The following is a 17,615-nucleotide window of genomic DNA, read 5'->3' on the forward strand; positions in this document are numbered from 1 at the left end:
GAGAAGGGTGGCTGAGCTAGGAGCTTCCAGTGCAGCTGTTGCCCCATGGGCCACCTGCTAGGCCTTTCTTCTTTCCCCAAGGGTCCAGCAGGAAAGCAAAGGGTCACTCCAGCCTCGGCTGTGCCCACCCTTCCCAGAGTGCCCAGTTAGCGGGGCCTTGGGCCTAGCCTTGGCTCCACCACATCCAAGTTTGGGGGCGTTAGAAATGGGGGGAGCAGAAGTAGAAGAAAATTGCCTGTGCTGAAACACATTTCCTTGTTTATTTTGTTTTTTCTTTTCTTTTTTTTTTTTGAGGGAAAGATCCCTGCAAGGCCCCTTCCCAGACTGAAAGGGACCAAAATGCCATCATCATAGTAGGGACTGGAGCATCTACAAATACTGAGGGAAATACACAGGCCTAATGTCAGCTACAAGGAGAAAGGACACCTTCCATTACATATCCTTGAGGTTTCTGTGTCTGCCCCCAGTGGCTGACAGGGACCCTCCTCCCCTCCAGGCCCACAGGCCTCCTATTCTAGCTCTTGGCAGGGGTGGGGCAGGGGGACCCAGACAGGCTCAGGGACAGGACAGCAGCAAGAGGCAGGGGCTGGACGGAGGGTCTTCCCAACAGCTGGGGTGGGTTGTACATTCAAGTGTGAGGTGAACCCTTTTGTGGGAGGGGGCTGTGGGGCTACACAGGCCTGGCCCCACCTTGTCCTGAAGACCTGGCAGGGCCACCCCTCACCACCGAGCCTCTGAGTTGGGGACAGGGGCTGCTGGCTCGGCCCGGCCGGCCTGGTTTTTTCAGAGGGTCTATGGATTGACACTGGTTCTTTTTGTAAAAAAATAAAATTAAAAAAAGCAGCATGTCACGCCCATTGTGACCAACGCCTGGTAGTTGAAGGGGAGGCCCCATCTAGCTAGGACTGCCTTCCCACTGGAGATAGGCTAGGGAGGGCAGGTGCCGGGGAACTGGGCGGGGCTAGTTGCTCCCTGCCACCTGCCCCGCAGAGCCTGCAGCTGTCAGGCCTGGACACGCCTATTTCATTAGATGTTAAGTCCAGGTCAGGATGGAGAGGGCAGGAGGGGGGAACAGGGCTCCCACAACATGATCTTGTGTAAAATATGGCAGCGACACGCGCTCAGAGCCAAGATGCGGTGGATGGTGGGGTGGGAGCGGCGGCAGCAATGTTGTGTAAAAAAGTGTCCAAGTTCCCATAGCAAAGAGGACTGTGACTGGTGTTTGGGCTTCTCCAGTACAGGGTGAAAGCCGCCCGGGCAGAGGGATGGGTGGGCAGGGTCTTCATTTGGTTTCCTGGTGCTGTCAGTCCATTCCCCACTGGAGGGGCCTAGCTCCCGTAGTGCATGGTGTTGGTTGGGATGGACATGGGTGAGGCCATTGAGATGGCAGGGCCGCCCATGGTGAACTGGCTGTTGACTGCATAGTGGGCGCCGGAGCCTCCGCCGCTGCTGCCTTGGGTGCCGGAGGACCCTGTGGAACAGGACAAGGGCACTGAGGGCCAGCTCTGCCCCCTCACCTGCCCAGCCCCACAGCAGAGTCACAGGGAGAGAGAGAGCAGGCGAGAGGGCCAGTGGGTGGCCCAGCAGTCAGCATGCTCACACCCAGGTGACCCTCCCCCTCCATTACCTTGGACAATCCCTGTGCTCATTATGGAGCCCATCCGGGAGTGGGTGTGATTGACAATCCCTGTGTTGGCTGCGCAGCAGAGGGAGGAAGGAAGGGAGACGGCGTCACCGCCCCCAGCCAGCTCAGGCCCCTGTTCTGCCTGCGGTAGGCACTCCTACTCACACTGTCACACCAGGGTGCAGGGAGGGTGAGTGCAGCAGTGGCAGAGCGAGGCAGAAAGGAATGAGGACCTCAGCCAGGAGCCCCAGGAAGAGGAAAAGGTGATACAGAAGGCCCAAGCACATGGGCCATCCTGGGCAGCAAACCCTTCCCCCCCCACCACCACCCCCCCCAGACCCGGGGACACGCACCTAAAGGAATCAGGTTGTTGTGGCCCACACTGGAGCCGCCGGAGATAACACTGCTCAGGTCATAGGCAGTTGGCATCCCTGTGTCCAGAGAGGGAGATGTCAGGGGTGGGGTCAGTGTCCTGTTCGGGGTTCAAGGGGCCAGAACTACCAGCTTTACCCAGGGAGTGCTGGTAGGTGTGACCAGGAAGTGGCCCCCCACACCTTCCCCCAAACAGGGACCTGCTCACCAGTCACAGTCATCCCACTGCTGAGGTTGTAGGTGCTGCCTGTGTTCCACATGTTCTCTGAGGGGGATGTGTAGTGGGAGCCAGGTGGGGGTGAGGGTGTCGTGCCTGTGTATCTGCAGCAGAGAGGGATGCATTGGCAGGGCCAAGGGGCTGCAGGCCAGAAGGAGCCCCCTCCCCCGATGCAGGCCAAGGGCCCATCGTACCTGAAGAAGGGGTTTTTCAGATCCAGGAGGTTACTGGATTTGGAGCCCGTCTGGTCTACCTGGGCCACAATACTGATGTCATAGCTCTGTCTGTAAGGGAGGGCAGGGGTCGGGGGCCATGAGCTGGCTGGGTGGATGAACCCCTTCCTCCCCAGCCCAGGGTGGCAGCTTGCACCTTTTGTTGGCAATAAGCAGACATGTCCCTGAGAGCGTGTCCCCAGCCTTGGCAAACAGTGGTGACTGGAACAGGCACCGGACCTGGTACCAGTGGGTCAGGGGCTCCGTCGGGGCCGTGGACAACCACACAGTCATTCTGCCAAGAAGGATTAGGCATGAATTTGACTAGGCTGGAGCCACCACCCTGTGCACCAGGAGCTCGCCCCAGATGTCTACCCTCTCTGATAGGTCTTCTGGGGCCCTGGAGCTAAGACAGGCTGGCCACCCAGGTAGTCCCAGTCACATGCCCACACACACACACACAACAAGGAGACCACAGTCACGGGGTGCTCGTTCACCCTGACAGTGAAGGACAGTCACTCAGAACAGGTGGACACTCTCCCTTTACACAACAGTCTCTGGCTCAGGGCAAGCTCTCACTGTCTTTTGGGAGGGACGGGGGAACCTGGAGGGGTTGTCCTGCCCTCCCAGCCCCCAGTCAGCATCCAAACCAGCCAGGCTGGGGTTCACAACTGCAGAGAAGTCCCAGGGGCTGGGGACAGCATGCTTTGCTCCGTTGAACTCACATGGAGCCAATGAATGCGACGTCAAACCAGAAAGCCAGACCATGAACCAGCCCGGAATGCAGCATGTGAAATTTGAATGGGATTTCTATCCTGGAAAGCAAAGGGCAGTGATTACTAGGGAAGCTGAATGGGGGCTGGTAGGAGAGAAGAGGGGTGGCCAGGTGCAGAGTCCCAGACCTTGGCCCACTTGCCTGCCCTGGGGCAGTAGAATGCCTGCAAGAGCCAGCAGTGGCCCAGGACGAGGGACGTGAGGGCTGGTACCTGTGCAAATCCCCTTCTTTGGCTTCTAAGAAGTTCACCGTGTACTTGACAGACTTGGCCATCAGGATCCGGATGTCAAATGTGTCCTGGGAGAGACCACATGGGTGACCTGGCTTTGAGCTCAGGGGCCAGCAAGCCAGGGGAGAGCCCTGCCCTTCTCCCGGAGTCTGGCCATGGCCTCCAGGCCATTCAGGTCAAACCAGTTATCCCTTGTCAGACATGCTGGGGGAGGATGAACTGGTACCACACCATGGAGGACAATTAGATGACAGCTCTCAAAATAACAAGTGCTCATATGCATTAAAGACTTCCACTCCCAGGAGTTCAACCTACAGATAGATGTGCACATGTACAAATTCACACATCTAATTACAGATTGTCTATAGAAGTGACACACTGGGAAACATCTAATTAAAATGGTGGCCCATCCATAAAAGGCTGTTATGTGAAAAAGAACGAAGAGGCTCTTTATGAACATACGGGGAAAGATCTCTGAGATAAGCAAGTTAGAGAACTGTGTGCTGATGTCCAATCACAGCTACAATGCAGATTTTCTTGCCAAGAATTATACGAGCCAAATAAAATACAAAGGAAAAAAACCAGTTGTTTGAAGCACTGGAGAGCAATAGCAGCAGCCAAGGCTTTGGGGGCCAAGATCCTAGAAAGAAGGGAGGTGCTTTTCCCTGTGCCTTTCCCCCTTGGTATGGGACCTTTCAGCGGCTCCCCTGGGTCAGAAAAGCAAAATGGGGGCGCAGGGTTACCAAGGCAGTCGGGACACAAGGAGCCAAGATGCTAAAGGAAATGTGGAAATACAAGGTGGATGTGCTGCATGTGATTTCACTTTGTGGCATTTGCCAATTCCTGAGCTGTGTGTAGGGTGGGGGTTAGAGGACAAGAGACCAAGCAGAAGGCCACTTCTAAGACACTAAAAAGCTAATGAAAGGCTCAGCACCATATTAGTGCTGGGAGGCTGGAACCAGGGCCCACTTAAACCACTGAAGGCTACACCCTAAAGCAGCAGTTCTCAAAGTGTGGTTCCTTCCAAAGTACCCAAGGTCAAAACTAATTTCACAATAAGACTCAGATGTTTTCTGCCCAAATTCATTTAACTCACCTGTGATATCACAACAGAGGAATGCAGAAGCAGAATCCAAATTTAAAATGCCAGTATCCTCAATGAAAAGCTTTAGACAACAGTTTCTGTTCTTAAAAATGCTATTTATGCTAATAGACAATGGTTTCACTACTGTTGTTTTTTTAAATGAGTTAATAAATATTTTTAAATTTCTTGGGCTTAGGTTTTGTTTTTCTGTGTTTTTAAAAAAAAATTTTTTTTATTGATTTCAGAGAGGAAAGGAGAGGGAGAGATAGAAACATTGATGAGAGAATCATTGATTGGCCACCTCCTGCACGCCTCCCACCAGAGATCAAGACCACAACCTGGGCATGTGCCCTGATCAGGAATTAAACAAGACCTCCTAGTTCAGCAGTCACCAACCTTTTGTACCTCATGGACCACCAGTGGTCTGTGGACCACTGGTTGGCGACCGCTGTCCTAGTTCATAGGTAGACACTCAACCACTGAGCCACACTGGCCGGGCTTAGTTTTTAATATCAACAGACACAGACAGTATATCAATAGATATAACACACATTAACAAAAGTTCTTTGGAGTTCTCCATTTTTAAGAATGTAAAGGGAATCTAATATTAAAATGTTTGAGAATTAATGCCCAGGAAATATACCAACTGAGTCTGAAAAGTAGCCATGAAGTATCTCACTCAAATGCATGCCAGGATCAAGTGATCTTGTCTGAAAAAACAAATCCTTGAAAGAAAAACATCATCCAGAGCCTCTACAATTTTGCATTTTGGCATTTGATGACCAGGCACCAAGACACAGGACCAACGGATGAGAACCAAACAGCAAGAGGATAAACAAAAATACACCATTTATCCAAATACTGAAAGTGACCAAAGATTTATAGTTAATATGTTCAAGAAGGAAGGTGAAAACATGGAGAATTTCACAGAGAACTGAAATTCTTCTCTCTCTCTTCCTCTCTGAAATCAATAAAAAAAGATAAAAAATAAAAAGAATTTAAAAATCAGATTAGACATAAAGAATTGGAACTGGAAAATAAATCATAATAAAATATGAAAATGAAGCAATTGAGGAAAAAAATATGGAAATATAGAAAAGAATATAAGAACCATCTGAGACATGGTGAAAGGTTTAATGTACATGCAATCAGAAGACCAGGAGAAAGAAAATGGTGCGGAGGTAGTATTTAAAGAGATACTGCTCAGGAGTCTCTCAAAACTAGTGAAAGACATCAAGAAGGAAAAACAATTATGTATTAAAAGAAAGCGAGAAAAGAGTTAAAAAAATAAAGGAAAAATAGAAAAATAGTAAAATGAAAGATTTATATCCATAAAAAGCAGCAATTACATTTGATGTAAATGGGCTATTCACTTAAGACAGAAAACATTAACTTCGTTAAAAAACAAAAACCCAAATACATGCTACTTACATGAGACAAACCTTAAGTGATAAGGACACAAAAAGGTTGAAAGTAGGATGGAGAAATATATATTGTACAAAGATTAACCAATATAAAACCAAAGTAGCTAAACTGCCATCAGAAAAAAAAAAAGGCTTAAGGCAAGAAATACCACTTGAGGTAGAGACACTTTTTTATAATGATAAAAGGACCAATCCAACGGGAAAATATAATAATCCTAAACCTGTACACACAAAATAATGCAGTATCCAAAAATATAAAGCAAAAAGTATCAGAACTAAATGGAAAATTTTATCTACAATCAGTAATAATAGAGATAGTGATTTGACCAACATGATTAACAAATGGGACCCGAGAGTAACTTAACTCTGTATTCAACAAGTACACATAGAACATAAGCCAAAAGAAATTTCATAATGGGCATAAAGCAACTCTCAATTTCAAAGGACTAAAATCATACAGTGTGTGTTCTCTGACCACAGAGAAAGACAGAATGGTATGTTGAATATGCTATATATAATTTGAGAAAAAAGGTATATATATACACACATTTGTATATGTACATTTAGGTGTAAAACTTCTCAAAAGATACACATGACATATTGTTTTCCTATTGGAAGGAGAACTGTGTGTCCGGGGACAGGAGCAGGGAGGATTTTCACTTTTATACTTTCTTGATTTGTGTACCCTGGGTCTATATAATCAGTTCAAAAATCTCAATAATTAAAATCAATCAAATAAAATCAGTTCACCAAGGATCAATTCATCTAATAAGAGTTCACATGTACTGCATGCTTACTGTGTGCTAGGTGCTCTATATGCATTGCCACTTTATTCCCAACACATCTGTAAGAGAACTCTGTTCGGGGCAGAAGGGAGAGCTCAGAGAGGAAGTGGTCCCTAGGGCTGCAGCTTGCACAAGGCCTGACGGGACCCGCCCCCTCCGACCCCCCGAGGAGTGCCATGCCCAGTGCTAACTGTGATAGCACCTTGGGTGCTCCACTCACCACTACAGGCTGCCGGAAATACTCATCCACAGCGGCACCTCGGAGGGCTGACAGGTCCACTCCATGGAAGGATGGCTGGTACCTACAGAAAGCCCCCAACCCCCACAGTAAGGTCACCAGCAGCAGAGAGGCAGGTGGGTAGCCTGTCTTCTCTCCCAGCTGGCCCTCGTCCAGCCCAAGTCTTTCAGGTCCTACTGAGAATAAGGAAAAAAGAGGCAGGGCCATCCCTGAGAAGGCAGGACACGCAGGGCACTCACCAGAAGTTGGCCTTAGTGAACTGCTCCATGTAGAGCTGTTCATCCGTGAAGGGCGCGAGGTGGACATCACCAATGGTAGGGAACATGTTTCCTGGGAGGCACGGAGGGTGCTGGCGTCATGGTGGGACATTCTGCAGGGCCTGGCAGAGCCTCCAAAGGGCCCCAGGACCTCCAACCCTGGGCCTTCCCAGCCTTTCATTCATTCATCCATTCATTCATGCATCGGTATAATACAGAGGTACTGGGCACCTACTGTGCCAGAGGCCAATGAGCACCTGACATGCACTGTCTCTCCAAACCAAGAAAGCCAGCCAGGGAGAAAGGAGGGCCTGTCCTTATGTCACATTACTAGGGCTGGGAGACAGGAAGGAATCCGCCAGAGCCTCAGGGTAAGCAAGTGATGCCTGGGGCCTGCTCCATAAGCCATGCAGTGTTGCTTAGGCGCTGTCACCCATGGACAGGCAGCCAGGGAAAGCAAAGAAAAGTTCTCTGGACAAAGCAAGGATAAACCCCAGGCTATGGCGTAGGAACCTCCGCTGAGGCCAGAGGCTGGGTGGAGGGTCAGCTGAATCCCCACAGCTGAGTCTGCCCAGGCTCTGGCAGACATGGTGGGCCTTTTAGCCACCCTGGTCTGGCACATGACTTGAAATGGGAGGGGCTACAGGGTCCTCCATCTGTGTGACTCAAGGAACAGATGAGTCAGGGCCAGTGGCTCCTCAGTGAAACTAGGGCCGAGTCACCTGGCCTCCAGGTGTGGGACTCCCTCTTTTCCTACTGGGGGTTGGGGGGAGTCAAGGCACTAGCAGGATTCAGGCTGGGGGGGGGGGGGGGGGAGATGGTCTACTTTGGCTAAGAGACCACTTGCTGGGCTGCCTGCCCAGGAGTCTGCTAGTCACTTGGAGCATCATGGGAAAGTGCCCCAGTCCTAAAGGCACCTAAATGTGTACAGCTGGGAAGAGGCTTCCTTTCAATCCCCCCAAAGAGCTTCCTGAGATGGAACGAAGACACACTCATGTAGGCAGGGCAGTGGGGGGCATCACTGGCTCCAGGCCTCACTCTGAGAAGGCTGTGTGAGCAGTGGGGGAGGATGTTCAGCTGCCCACCAGAGCCTGACTCCTGTCCGTCCTTATGTCCCATAAGGAGGAGTCCACTCTGTGGACCCGCCACCCCCAGCAGGCTTGGCTACCTAAAGGCAGAATGGGAGGAGAGTGGGTCCAGACACCCGCCTAGGGAAGCCTAGCTTCCCACTCACAGCTGGGACACAGGACACCGTTGTGAGAAATGGTAGTCACCTCCCACCTCCAGAAGCGAAGCCCAAGGCAGATCCCTGCAACCTGGATCCAGGAAGGCCAGAGAACCAAATAGGTGCTTCCCCACAGACCAATCCACCTGCCCACCATGGGGCCCCCAGTCCGCTGGCTTCCCACACCTGTCCTGGCCAGGTCCTCCCGTGCCACATGTACATACGCATACACACAATCCCTGCTTGTACAGAAATACTCAAAGTCACACAACCTGAATCAAGAAATGGACACATCAGCAGATGTTTAAGGCCAAGCACAGATCCCCCCTCCAGAGCTGGGCACAAATCCACGGGGATACAGATGGGTAGGTGTAAGCAGTGACCCAATGACCTAGGAGCATGGACGAGCAGGCACAGTGCCACAAACAAGAGGCCACTGATGGGCATGCTAGACAGCTAGTTGCCCCTGCAACACACTGACCCTTGCCCCATCTCCTTGGCCGAAGGCAAAGTTACCAGGTGAGGAATGAAGACGATAGGTCAGCTCCTCTGTGCCCACCACAGAACACCTTCCACACCTGCCACATTCCCAGCAGACACTATCCCCAAGACACCAGGGCATGAGATGGCAGGCACCCCAGAGGCTCTCAGGGGACCTGAGGGGAGCCCTTCAGTACCCTGGCCAGGCGGGCTGTGTGGCCTTGTCTGGGGCAAGATGGGCATAGGGAACAGGGAAGGGGAGGAAGGTGGAAGGGAGGCACGAGACCCCAGATGCCCTTAGTACCGCAGGCCATCAAAACAGGCCAGCAGAGAGCTGAACCACAACTGTGCCCACTGAGTAGCAACCAGGGGCGCCCCAAAGAGGCCCCGGTGGGTGCGCCCCTGGTGCCAGGCCCCGTGCCAGCAGGGACACTCACCACCAGGCCTCAGGTACTTCTTGGCGTGGAGGTAGCTCTCGAGCATGCGCTCATTGAAGAGCATGTAGCCCATGGGCTCCGAGACAATGATATCCACCTGCTCAGGGAGCGAGACCTCTTCTACCTTCCCGGGGATGACCACGATGCGGTCGGTGAGGTTGTTACTCTTCACCAAGACCTGTGGGTGGGTGGGCCAGAGGGGTCACGGTGGTCCCTGCACCCACTCATCCACCACGCATCCTCAGGGGAGGGGAGGCTTCTGTCCCCATGTGGCCACCCAATTCCCTCTGCCTCCTTCATCGGCACACTAACCAGAGCCATGATTAGTCACAGCCTCAGTCCTCCCTCAGGGCCTTACCGGACCCCTCATGTCACCATCAATCCTGAGAGGGCAACTGCTAATGGGAGTTAAGATGGGAACGATAGGCTCTGCTACAGCCACCAAAGCTAAACTGGGATATACTCTCCACCCCAGCGATCCCAGTGCTAGAAATTTGTCCTATGAACATAATTGCACACAGAAGAGGTGACACATGTATGAGGAGGCATTCAGTATAGCATACGTTTGTGCTGCAACGATGGAAAAACAGCCTAAGTGATGATAATAATCTGTGGCAAAGGGATGCTCTGTGGTCATTAGAAAGAGTAAGGAAGCTCTTCATATGATGACACAGTAGCAGACAAACTGTTAAGGGAATAGAGCAGGCGCTACCATCTGTATAAGACCTCGGCAGGCGAAGAAGGGTACATGTTGCTGATGGAGCCACCCAATAGCTCTGCAGAACTTGCATATGTGTCCCTCTCCCCCTGATGAGGAGGCTGGGAGCAAGGAATGGGGAAGGGAGCAATGTCAATGTTTACCCTTTTGTGGCTTTTAGGTTGTGAACCTTGTGAATGAAGGTTTCAGTGCAAAAAAAGGAAGAAAATGACAGCTTAAACTAATGAAATGAAACCCTGTTGTTACCCACATTTCACAGATGTGGGAAGTGGGGTTCAGAGAGGCAGGCACTGGCCAGGTCCGAGATCTCACCCCGGCCTGTGTGACTGCACAGTCCCCTGAAGCACAAGGCCACCAAGCCTCTGAAGACCCAAATCACCCCTGAACCTGAACCCAGCAGTTGACTACCAGTCATGGAGGGGACACCACCTCAGCTCAGGTTTTTGGATAAAAGACCAAAGAGAAATGATGTCCCCACTATCCCCTAAATCCAGGGGGTCAGGTATCCTGGGGGCTCCCAGCAGGGCCAGCTTCCCAGGTTAGAGCGGGCATATAGCTGAAGGACGAGGACAGGCAGGGATTCCAGTGGGCCACTGACCTCGGCGTGCTGGGCCATGGTGCTGGCCTCCACCGCGTAGATCTTCCTTGCTCCAGCTTGGGCGGCAAAAAATGACAGGATTCCAGAGCCACAGCCAACATCAAGAACAATCTGAGGAAGGATGGAGCAGAGAGAACGAGACACTGTGAGTGATCATATCACCAGGCTCTGGCTCCCTGCAAACTTATGCAGCTGAGAGCCCTGCAGCCTGCCTCCCCTTGGCATGGGCCAGCTGCCCATAGGTTGGTTTCTGAGCCACCTAGAGCACATGGGAGCCCACAGTTCTGGATCTGAAGATGGTAGAACAGGATTTCTGAAGACAGCTAGGGTGTTAAAACCATCACGTGCTCTCAGACCTGATTCAAGAAGAACTGATGGGGTTGTGAACTATCTGTGTAGCATGGTGGACACCTGGCTGTCACAAGTGAGCCTGCAGTTTCTCAGAATGAGCGCTCACTAGATAAAGGACACCTCTGCGCCCTGCAGCATGACCACTGAGGCCCACACGGCACCCTCTCAAGGGCTGCTGGTTCCCATGCCTTCAGCTTTTGGAAGAGTACAGGCTAGCGTGTGGTAGATCATCCCTCATATCAGATTTGTCTGACTGCTTCCACGTCAGCAGAATTAGGATAAAAGTTCCTGATAATGACATGTACACTGAGTGGCCAGATTATTATGATCTCTGAATGCATAATAATCTGGCCACTCAGTGTGTGTGTGTGTGTGTGTGTGTGTGTGTGTGTGTGTGTGTGTATTAGAGGCCCAGTGCATGAATTTGTGCATGGGTGGGGTCTGGTCAGCCTGGCCTGGGGAGGAGACATGGGCAGTTGGCCGGCCTGCCTTCTGGTCAAACTCCTGGTCGAGGGGACAATTTGCATATTAGCCTTTTATTATATAGGATATATACTGAGTGGTCAGATTATTATGCGTTCAGAGATCATAATAATCTGGCCACTCAGTGTATGTGATTTCTAAAGCAGAGCTGCTCTGGGTACAGCGGCAGGCACAGAGTGAGCGCCCAGAGGGGCACTGTGATAGTCGGGTGGGAGGGTCTCGGGTGCCTCTCAAAGCTCTGGAAGAACCAGGAAATGGATTGGCATCCTAGGAGAGCTGGAACGGACATTGCTGAAGGAGAGTGCACTTCCTGGGCCTTAAGTACTGCTCCAGCAGCTAGGAGGAAGCTGGGGACCCCAGGATGACTCTGACAGGCATGCTACTGTGTCCAGGACACCTTCCTGGGATACAAGGGTCAGGCCCTAGGGCTGAGGGGATTCTCAGCAATGCTGGGGTGGGGTGGTGGTGGCATGACCAAGACAATGGAAAAGGCAGATCTATGTGGATCATGTTGAGAGCCCACAAAGATAAATCGAGAAAAACACAAGCTCTCGTTTGGATCAAAATGGTGGAGAAGGGAATAAACTTTCACTTCTGAACATAGATACTCTGTACTGTTCTCTTTTTTTAATCATGAGCACAAAGCACATCCTCAACATCATTTCATTCAATGTCATTCATTATAACATTGATAAGGTGGCATACAAACCTAAGTCTTGCTGATAACAATTAGCCTAGGGCCGAGGTCAGCAAACTGTGGCTTACGAACCACATGCGGCTCTTTGGCCCCTTGAGTGTGGCTCTTCCACAAAATACCACGGCCTGGGCGAGTCTATTTTGAATAAGTGGCATTAGAAGAAGTTTAAGTTTAAAAAATTTGGCTCTCAAAAGAAATTTCAATCATTGTACTGTGGATATTTGGCCTTGACTAATGAGTTTGCCGACCACTGGCATAGGGTACACTGGTTTCCTTATATGTCATTTCATTTAAAATCACAGAACCTATTGATGACAAAAAGTGAGGACTCATTGTATACTGCTACTTGGTAATATTAAAAAGATCTTAAAAGAAACTAGGGCCCTGGCTGGGGTTGCTCAATGGTGAGAGCGTCACCCTGCGGACTGAAGAGTTACGGGATCCATTCCTGGTCAATCCACTGAGGCAGGTATGTGTTGCAGGTTTGATCTCCGGCCCTGGTCAAGGTGCTTGAGGGAGGCAACCAATCGATGTGTCTCTCTCCCTCTCTCCCTCCCACTCTCTCTCTAAAAAAAAAAAAAAAAAAAAAAATCAATGGAAAAATCATCGGGGTGAGGATTAACGAAAAAATAAAAATTAGAAGATACTGCATAATTTATTTTCAATTTTTATTTTTAACATATATTTTTATTGATTTCAGAGAGGAAGAGAGGAGAGAGAAACATCGATGATGAGAGAGAATCATTGATCAGCTGCCTCCTGCACGCCCCCCACTGGGGATCACAACCCCGGCATGTGCCCTTGGCCAGAATCGAACCCGGGACCCTTCAGTCCACATGTCGATGCTCTATGCACTGAGCCAAACCAGCTAGGGCATATACTGCATAATTTAAAATTTTTTTAAAAAATTGGGAACTAGGTAAGTCACACTACATCCATATGACTTGATAATACGTTCCAAGACATACCGTTAGGTGGGGAAAAGAATTTTGCAGGAAAAGTATGTAGTAAAATACAATTCTGTGTGTGTGTGTGTGTGTAAAAGATTAAGTAACTCTGAAATATATATGCTGGTACATGATGGGGAAAATTGGGGCAATGGTTGTTTTAGAAGGAAATGACAGAAGTCTTTCATGTCGATATTATACATGCTGGGTTGAGTTTTTACAAAAAGCAGATTTTGCTTTTGTAATCCAAAAAATTTTAAGATAAAATCCGCAAGCAAAAAAAAGAGAGGCAACTGCCATAGTGAGACGGGCACTGAGCCTGAGAGAAGGGGTGTGAAGGAGAAGAAGAGAGGCAGAGCAGGTCCTGCTTACCTTGTCCTTGAAGTCCGTGTGGTTCTGCAGTATCGCACGCTGGTAGGTGCCTGTCCGCACGTAGTCCTGCATCATGTTCTGCTGCTGGGACAGGTAGCCATAAAACTGGAACAGAGACACGCCAATGGCACAGGGCACGTGACAGCACAAGTGGCCAAGTCCCTGGCAGGCCCAAGACAGAAGAAGGGCCACCTTGGGCACAAACCTCCAGCAGGAGGCTGTACCCTCTCTGCTGGCCCCAACCTCTCTTGCAGCTGCTGGCTACTTCAGGAGAGGGAGCGAGAGCCAGAGGCAGCCCCGAGGATAGACATCTCCACGTCACGGGGCCAAAGGACACAGCTTGATGCCATCAGGATCTGGAATCCACCAGCAGAACTCAAGATTTACCACAGGCAGAGTTCTGGGATTAGTGACCCATCTTAGAGAACTCAAAGAAGCAGAGTAGATCAAACAGAACCCTAGGACTCAAGAGCGCCAGGCGGGTGAGGTGCTGCGGGGTCTCTCGGTAAGACAACAGGCGATCGGGAGGCAGCGTGGCACCTGGGCAGGGGCACAGGCTTTGGCATCAGGCAGGCCTGGCTTCCCATCTTGGCTCTGTTGCATAATAGCTGTGAGACTTGGAGCAAGTCACTTAACCTCTCTGAGCCTCAGTTTTCTCATCTGTAAAATGGGGACAATAATAGTACTTACCTCTTAGAGTTGTTGGGAGGGCACAAGCACTTCCATACGTGTGAAAGCGCTTGGACCAGTGCCTGGCATGCCCTACATGGTTGATACATTCTATCTATGCTTTCATTATTCAAAACACCTGCGGACCTAAACTTCATCTGCTTTTGAGTCCTTCCAACAACAACCCTCCTAGACAAGCCCTGGCATCTCCGTTTCACAGATGAGGAAACTGAGGCCCAGCAAGTGGAGGAAACCTGCCCAAGGTTACACAGCTAGTAAGGGGCAGAGCCAGGACGTGAACCCAAGTGGGCCTGCCCTGTGCTGCGCAGCCTCCCGGGGGCCATCAGGTGACAGTGGCCTGCCCGGGGACCACATGTACCCACCTGAAAATACTGCACGGCGGAGGACTCTTCCGTCCGCTCGCTGAACACTGACCGTTCCAGGGTATGGCCCCGGCAGGACTTCAGGATGTTGTAGAAGGAACAGAAATCTGGAAGGGGGAAGCTAGGTCACGCATGACAGTGTTGGGGATGTGAAGGTTCATATGAGCCAGTGGACCTCTGTCTACCTGCACACCCTGACTTTCCTGCACTGAGCACGTGTGACTTGGTGATTTCTTTTTTTAAAAGGCAATGATGAAACTTAAGGAAAAGAAGGGTAGCAAAGCCCGCCACTTGATGGCTGACACAAGGCAACTGTCTCGTACTCTGGGTTGAGTGTGCTCCACGTGACTGGTAGCAGTGGGTCCAGCACTGGCTCACCAAAGGACAGTGTGGCTGGAGCCTTTGCAGGGCACAAGCCTGCCAAGCCGGGTGACAGATTTCTGGGATTCACCCAGCAAGTCCACCCAGTGGTACACAGCGTCTGTGAATGGCAGTGGACACAGGAACGCCACCTCAATATCCCACAATAGGGGACTGATGGACCTTAGTGGACATAGCAGCACGTCAGAGAGCCAATCACCATGGGTCTGCAGGACTGGATGTTATACAGCCTTCAAAATTAACTACATTTGGGGTGTGGGATGGGAATGGGGGGATGAGGACAAATATGTGATACCTTAATCAATAAAGAAATTTAAACAAAACAACAAAAAATTAACTACATTTATTAATATAGAATGATGACCACTAACTTGTATCAAGTAAAAAAAGGTAGAACAAAATCAGAGATAGAAAGGAAGAGGAAAAATGCCAGCTACTGGGGGTGAGGATGTGGAGTTAGTGTGTACTGCACAAGGGTGAGTAGCCCGAGGCTGGTCTGGACCATGGGAAGTCCGCTCCCTGGGGCAGAGCCAAGGGAGAGGGCTCCTGAGAGCTAGCGGTGGCCGTGGGCAGGTGGCCTCTCCAACTTGAGCTCTCCCGCACAGCCTCTGCCGCCCACCTGACTCACTGATTTCTGCTCTGCAGTGACCAGGCCCTATTGCTGGACCTTTAAGCAGTCTCTCACCCTAGGCATCCTACCACCTCCACTGCTGCCCACCCCCGACCCCAAGCCACCACAAGCCCTCCTCAGCAACCTCACCTGTCTGCTTGTGTCCTCTCAGACAGGTCTGCTTAGAACCTTCCAATGACTTCTCTCTGAGCTCAGAACAGAGCCTCTGCCTGCCTCAGGACTTTGTCTCCACCCCCTCCTTTGCTGTTGGTAGTGCCAGGCCTCAGACCCCACCCAACAGGCTACTCCTAGAGGCCTGGGGTGCAACCCAGCCAGGTGGTTAGAATAGGCCTCTTCGAGGAGAGGACGTATGAGCCAAGCCCAGAAGGACCTAAAGGAGCCAGTAAGGAAGAGTCTGGTGCAGAGCATTCTAGAAACCAAGATGTGCTGACTGGGGACAGATCTCTACATGGGAATATGATTTTGAACAACAGTGGAACCTTTGCTGGGACAGATGGACGGGCCATAATTTAACTAGGCTCCAGGCCCCCACCAGCCACGGCCCAGAGCCTAAGACCTTTTGGCTTTGGGTGTTCTGTGTGCCACTGGGACAGAAGGGTCACGTACCATTGGGTGTAGCAAACTGGATGAGGACGCTGTTGCAGCCCAGGGTGATGATGAAAGACTGCTTGCCCACGCGGCTGCACTCCGTCTCACGGGACACCGAGCACTTGAATACACATATATCTTCATCTATGAGGAGAAGCAGGTGTGAGCCGGCAGGCCCCAGAGCCAGTGAGCAAGGCTCCCTATCAATTACCTTAGAGTCTTGTCCTCACCACCCTCTGGCTTCCCTTATTTCCAATTCTTCCAGGGTGTCACAAATCCCTCCCTAAAAGTGCTGCCATGTGCCCAGCCCATGCTGAGGACAAGGTGATGGCTGATCAGGCAGTAGGGACGCAGGGACACAGCCTGTCCAGAGAGAGAGGACTGCTGTTCACAGGGCAACCAAGGGCTGAGATGGGGGGGTGCCGGGAGCTGTAGGAGCATATATTTCAAGTAGATTCCTTCATAGAGCACATTCATACAGTGGACACTTAGGTAGAAAGACAGCGACAAAAGAGCAACGTTGGCAGGGTCAGAGGGTCCCAAGGCCCTGGGGGGTGCCCATGCCCAGCCGAGGGAGTCGGCATTCATTTGTGCCACACAACGGGGGTGAGGGGTGTTGGCCTTCAGAGTTGAGTGGGGCTGGGATGGAGGTAAAGAAAGAATTCTTGGTAGCACCTCTACTTCCTTCAGGTGAACTTTCTCCTCCTTGCAATTATGCAGCATAGTGATTATGAGTGTTGCCACTGGAGCTGGACAGCCTGGGTTCATGTCCCACCTATGATGCTTAGTGTGGCACACAGGCAGGTCACTTAGCCCCTCTAAACCTTGGTTTGCTCATTTGTCAAATGGGGGTAATGGTGGGACAGGCATAGGATCCCGTGCATAACAAGAAGCACTGCATCCACATGCCCAACATTATTACCACGACTAGTCATCCATTCAACAGACACACACAAGTGTGTCCACTTCAGCTCACAAGTGAAACGGCATCACAGGAACAAGACAAATCCATATAACACTGCGGTCCTGATATAATACAGCAGGACGGGCAAGGCATCTGTCATGCATTCTTAGCAAAAATTTTACCCTAGTTCCATTTCGAGGGGACAATAAACAGTGCCAGATCACGAGGCAGTCTGCAAAAAAGCATGCCTGGTCTCAAAATGACCAATGTCAGGAAACACCAAAATTGCTGGGAACTATTCCAGAAGGAGGGAGACTAAAGACATGTGACCATCAAATGCCAAGTATGACCTTTGACTGGAACTAAGGAAAAATTTTTCAGGAGCTATAAAGGACAACTGGGGAAACATAAGTGTGAACTATAGATGTGATTATTTTAAATGATGTGGATGTGATGATAGCAATATGGTTCTGTAGAATGCCCTTATTCTTAGAAGACAAACATGGGCCCTAGCCAGTTTGACTCAGTGGATAG

The 17,615-nt window shown here is 50.7% G+C and overlaps 1 protein-coding gene across 2 annotated transcripts in view; it reads right to left on the minus strand.

Annotated features, from left to right (window-relative positions):
• Positions 1 to 1,328: 1,328 nt before the first annotated feature.
• The window catches only part of CARM1 (coactivator associated arginine methyltransferase 1), a gene marked incomplete at its 3' end in the record, with an annotated part of 46,065 nt that continues 29,778 nt past the window's right edge, over positions 1,329 to 17,615 (minus strand). Inside the window, exons 2-16 of one of the 2 annotated variants that reach the window (XM_079772116.1) lie at positions 16,196 to 16,321; positions 14,578 to 14,684; positions 13,526 to 13,630; positions 10,676 to 10,786; positions 9,360 to 9,537; positions 7,200 to 7,290; positions 6,943 to 7,024; positions 3,412 to 3,497; positions 3,151 to 3,240; positions 2,583 to 2,720; positions 2,408 to 2,497; positions 2,205 to 2,317; positions 1,978 to 2,055; positions 1,628 to 1,696; positions 1,329 to 1,471 (exon numbers count right to left, since the gene is read on the minus strand). In XM_079772116.1, coding sequence (XP_079628242.1) covers positions 1,329 to 1,471; positions 1,628 to 1,696; positions 1,978 to 2,055; positions 2,205 to 2,317; positions 2,408 to 2,497; positions 2,583 to 2,720; positions 3,151 to 3,240; positions 3,412 to 3,497; positions 6,943 to 7,024; positions 7,200 to 7,290; positions 9,360 to 9,537; positions 10,676 to 10,786; positions 13,526 to 13,630; positions 14,578 to 14,684; positions 16,196 to 16,321 — 1,607 coding nt within the window. The remainder of the gene's footprint in view (positions 1,472 to 1,627; positions 1,697 to 1,977; positions 2,056 to 2,204; positions 2,318 to 2,407; positions 2,498 to 2,582; positions 2,721 to 3,150; positions 3,241 to 3,411; positions 3,498 to 6,942; positions 7,025 to 7,199; positions 7,291 to 9,359; positions 9,538 to 10,675; positions 10,787 to 13,525; positions 13,631 to 14,577; positions 14,685 to 16,195; positions 16,322 to 17,615) is intronic. The other variant, XM_079772117.1, reaches the window with a different exon arrangement.

Source organism: Cnephaeus nilssonii (assembly GCF_951640355.1).
Source record: "Cnephaeus nilssonii genome assembly, chromosome: 5".
In the NCBI taxonomy this organism is placed as follows: domain Eukaryota; kingdom Metazoa; phylum Chordata; class Mammalia; order Chiroptera; family Vespertilionidae; genus Cnephaeus; species Cnephaeus nilssonii.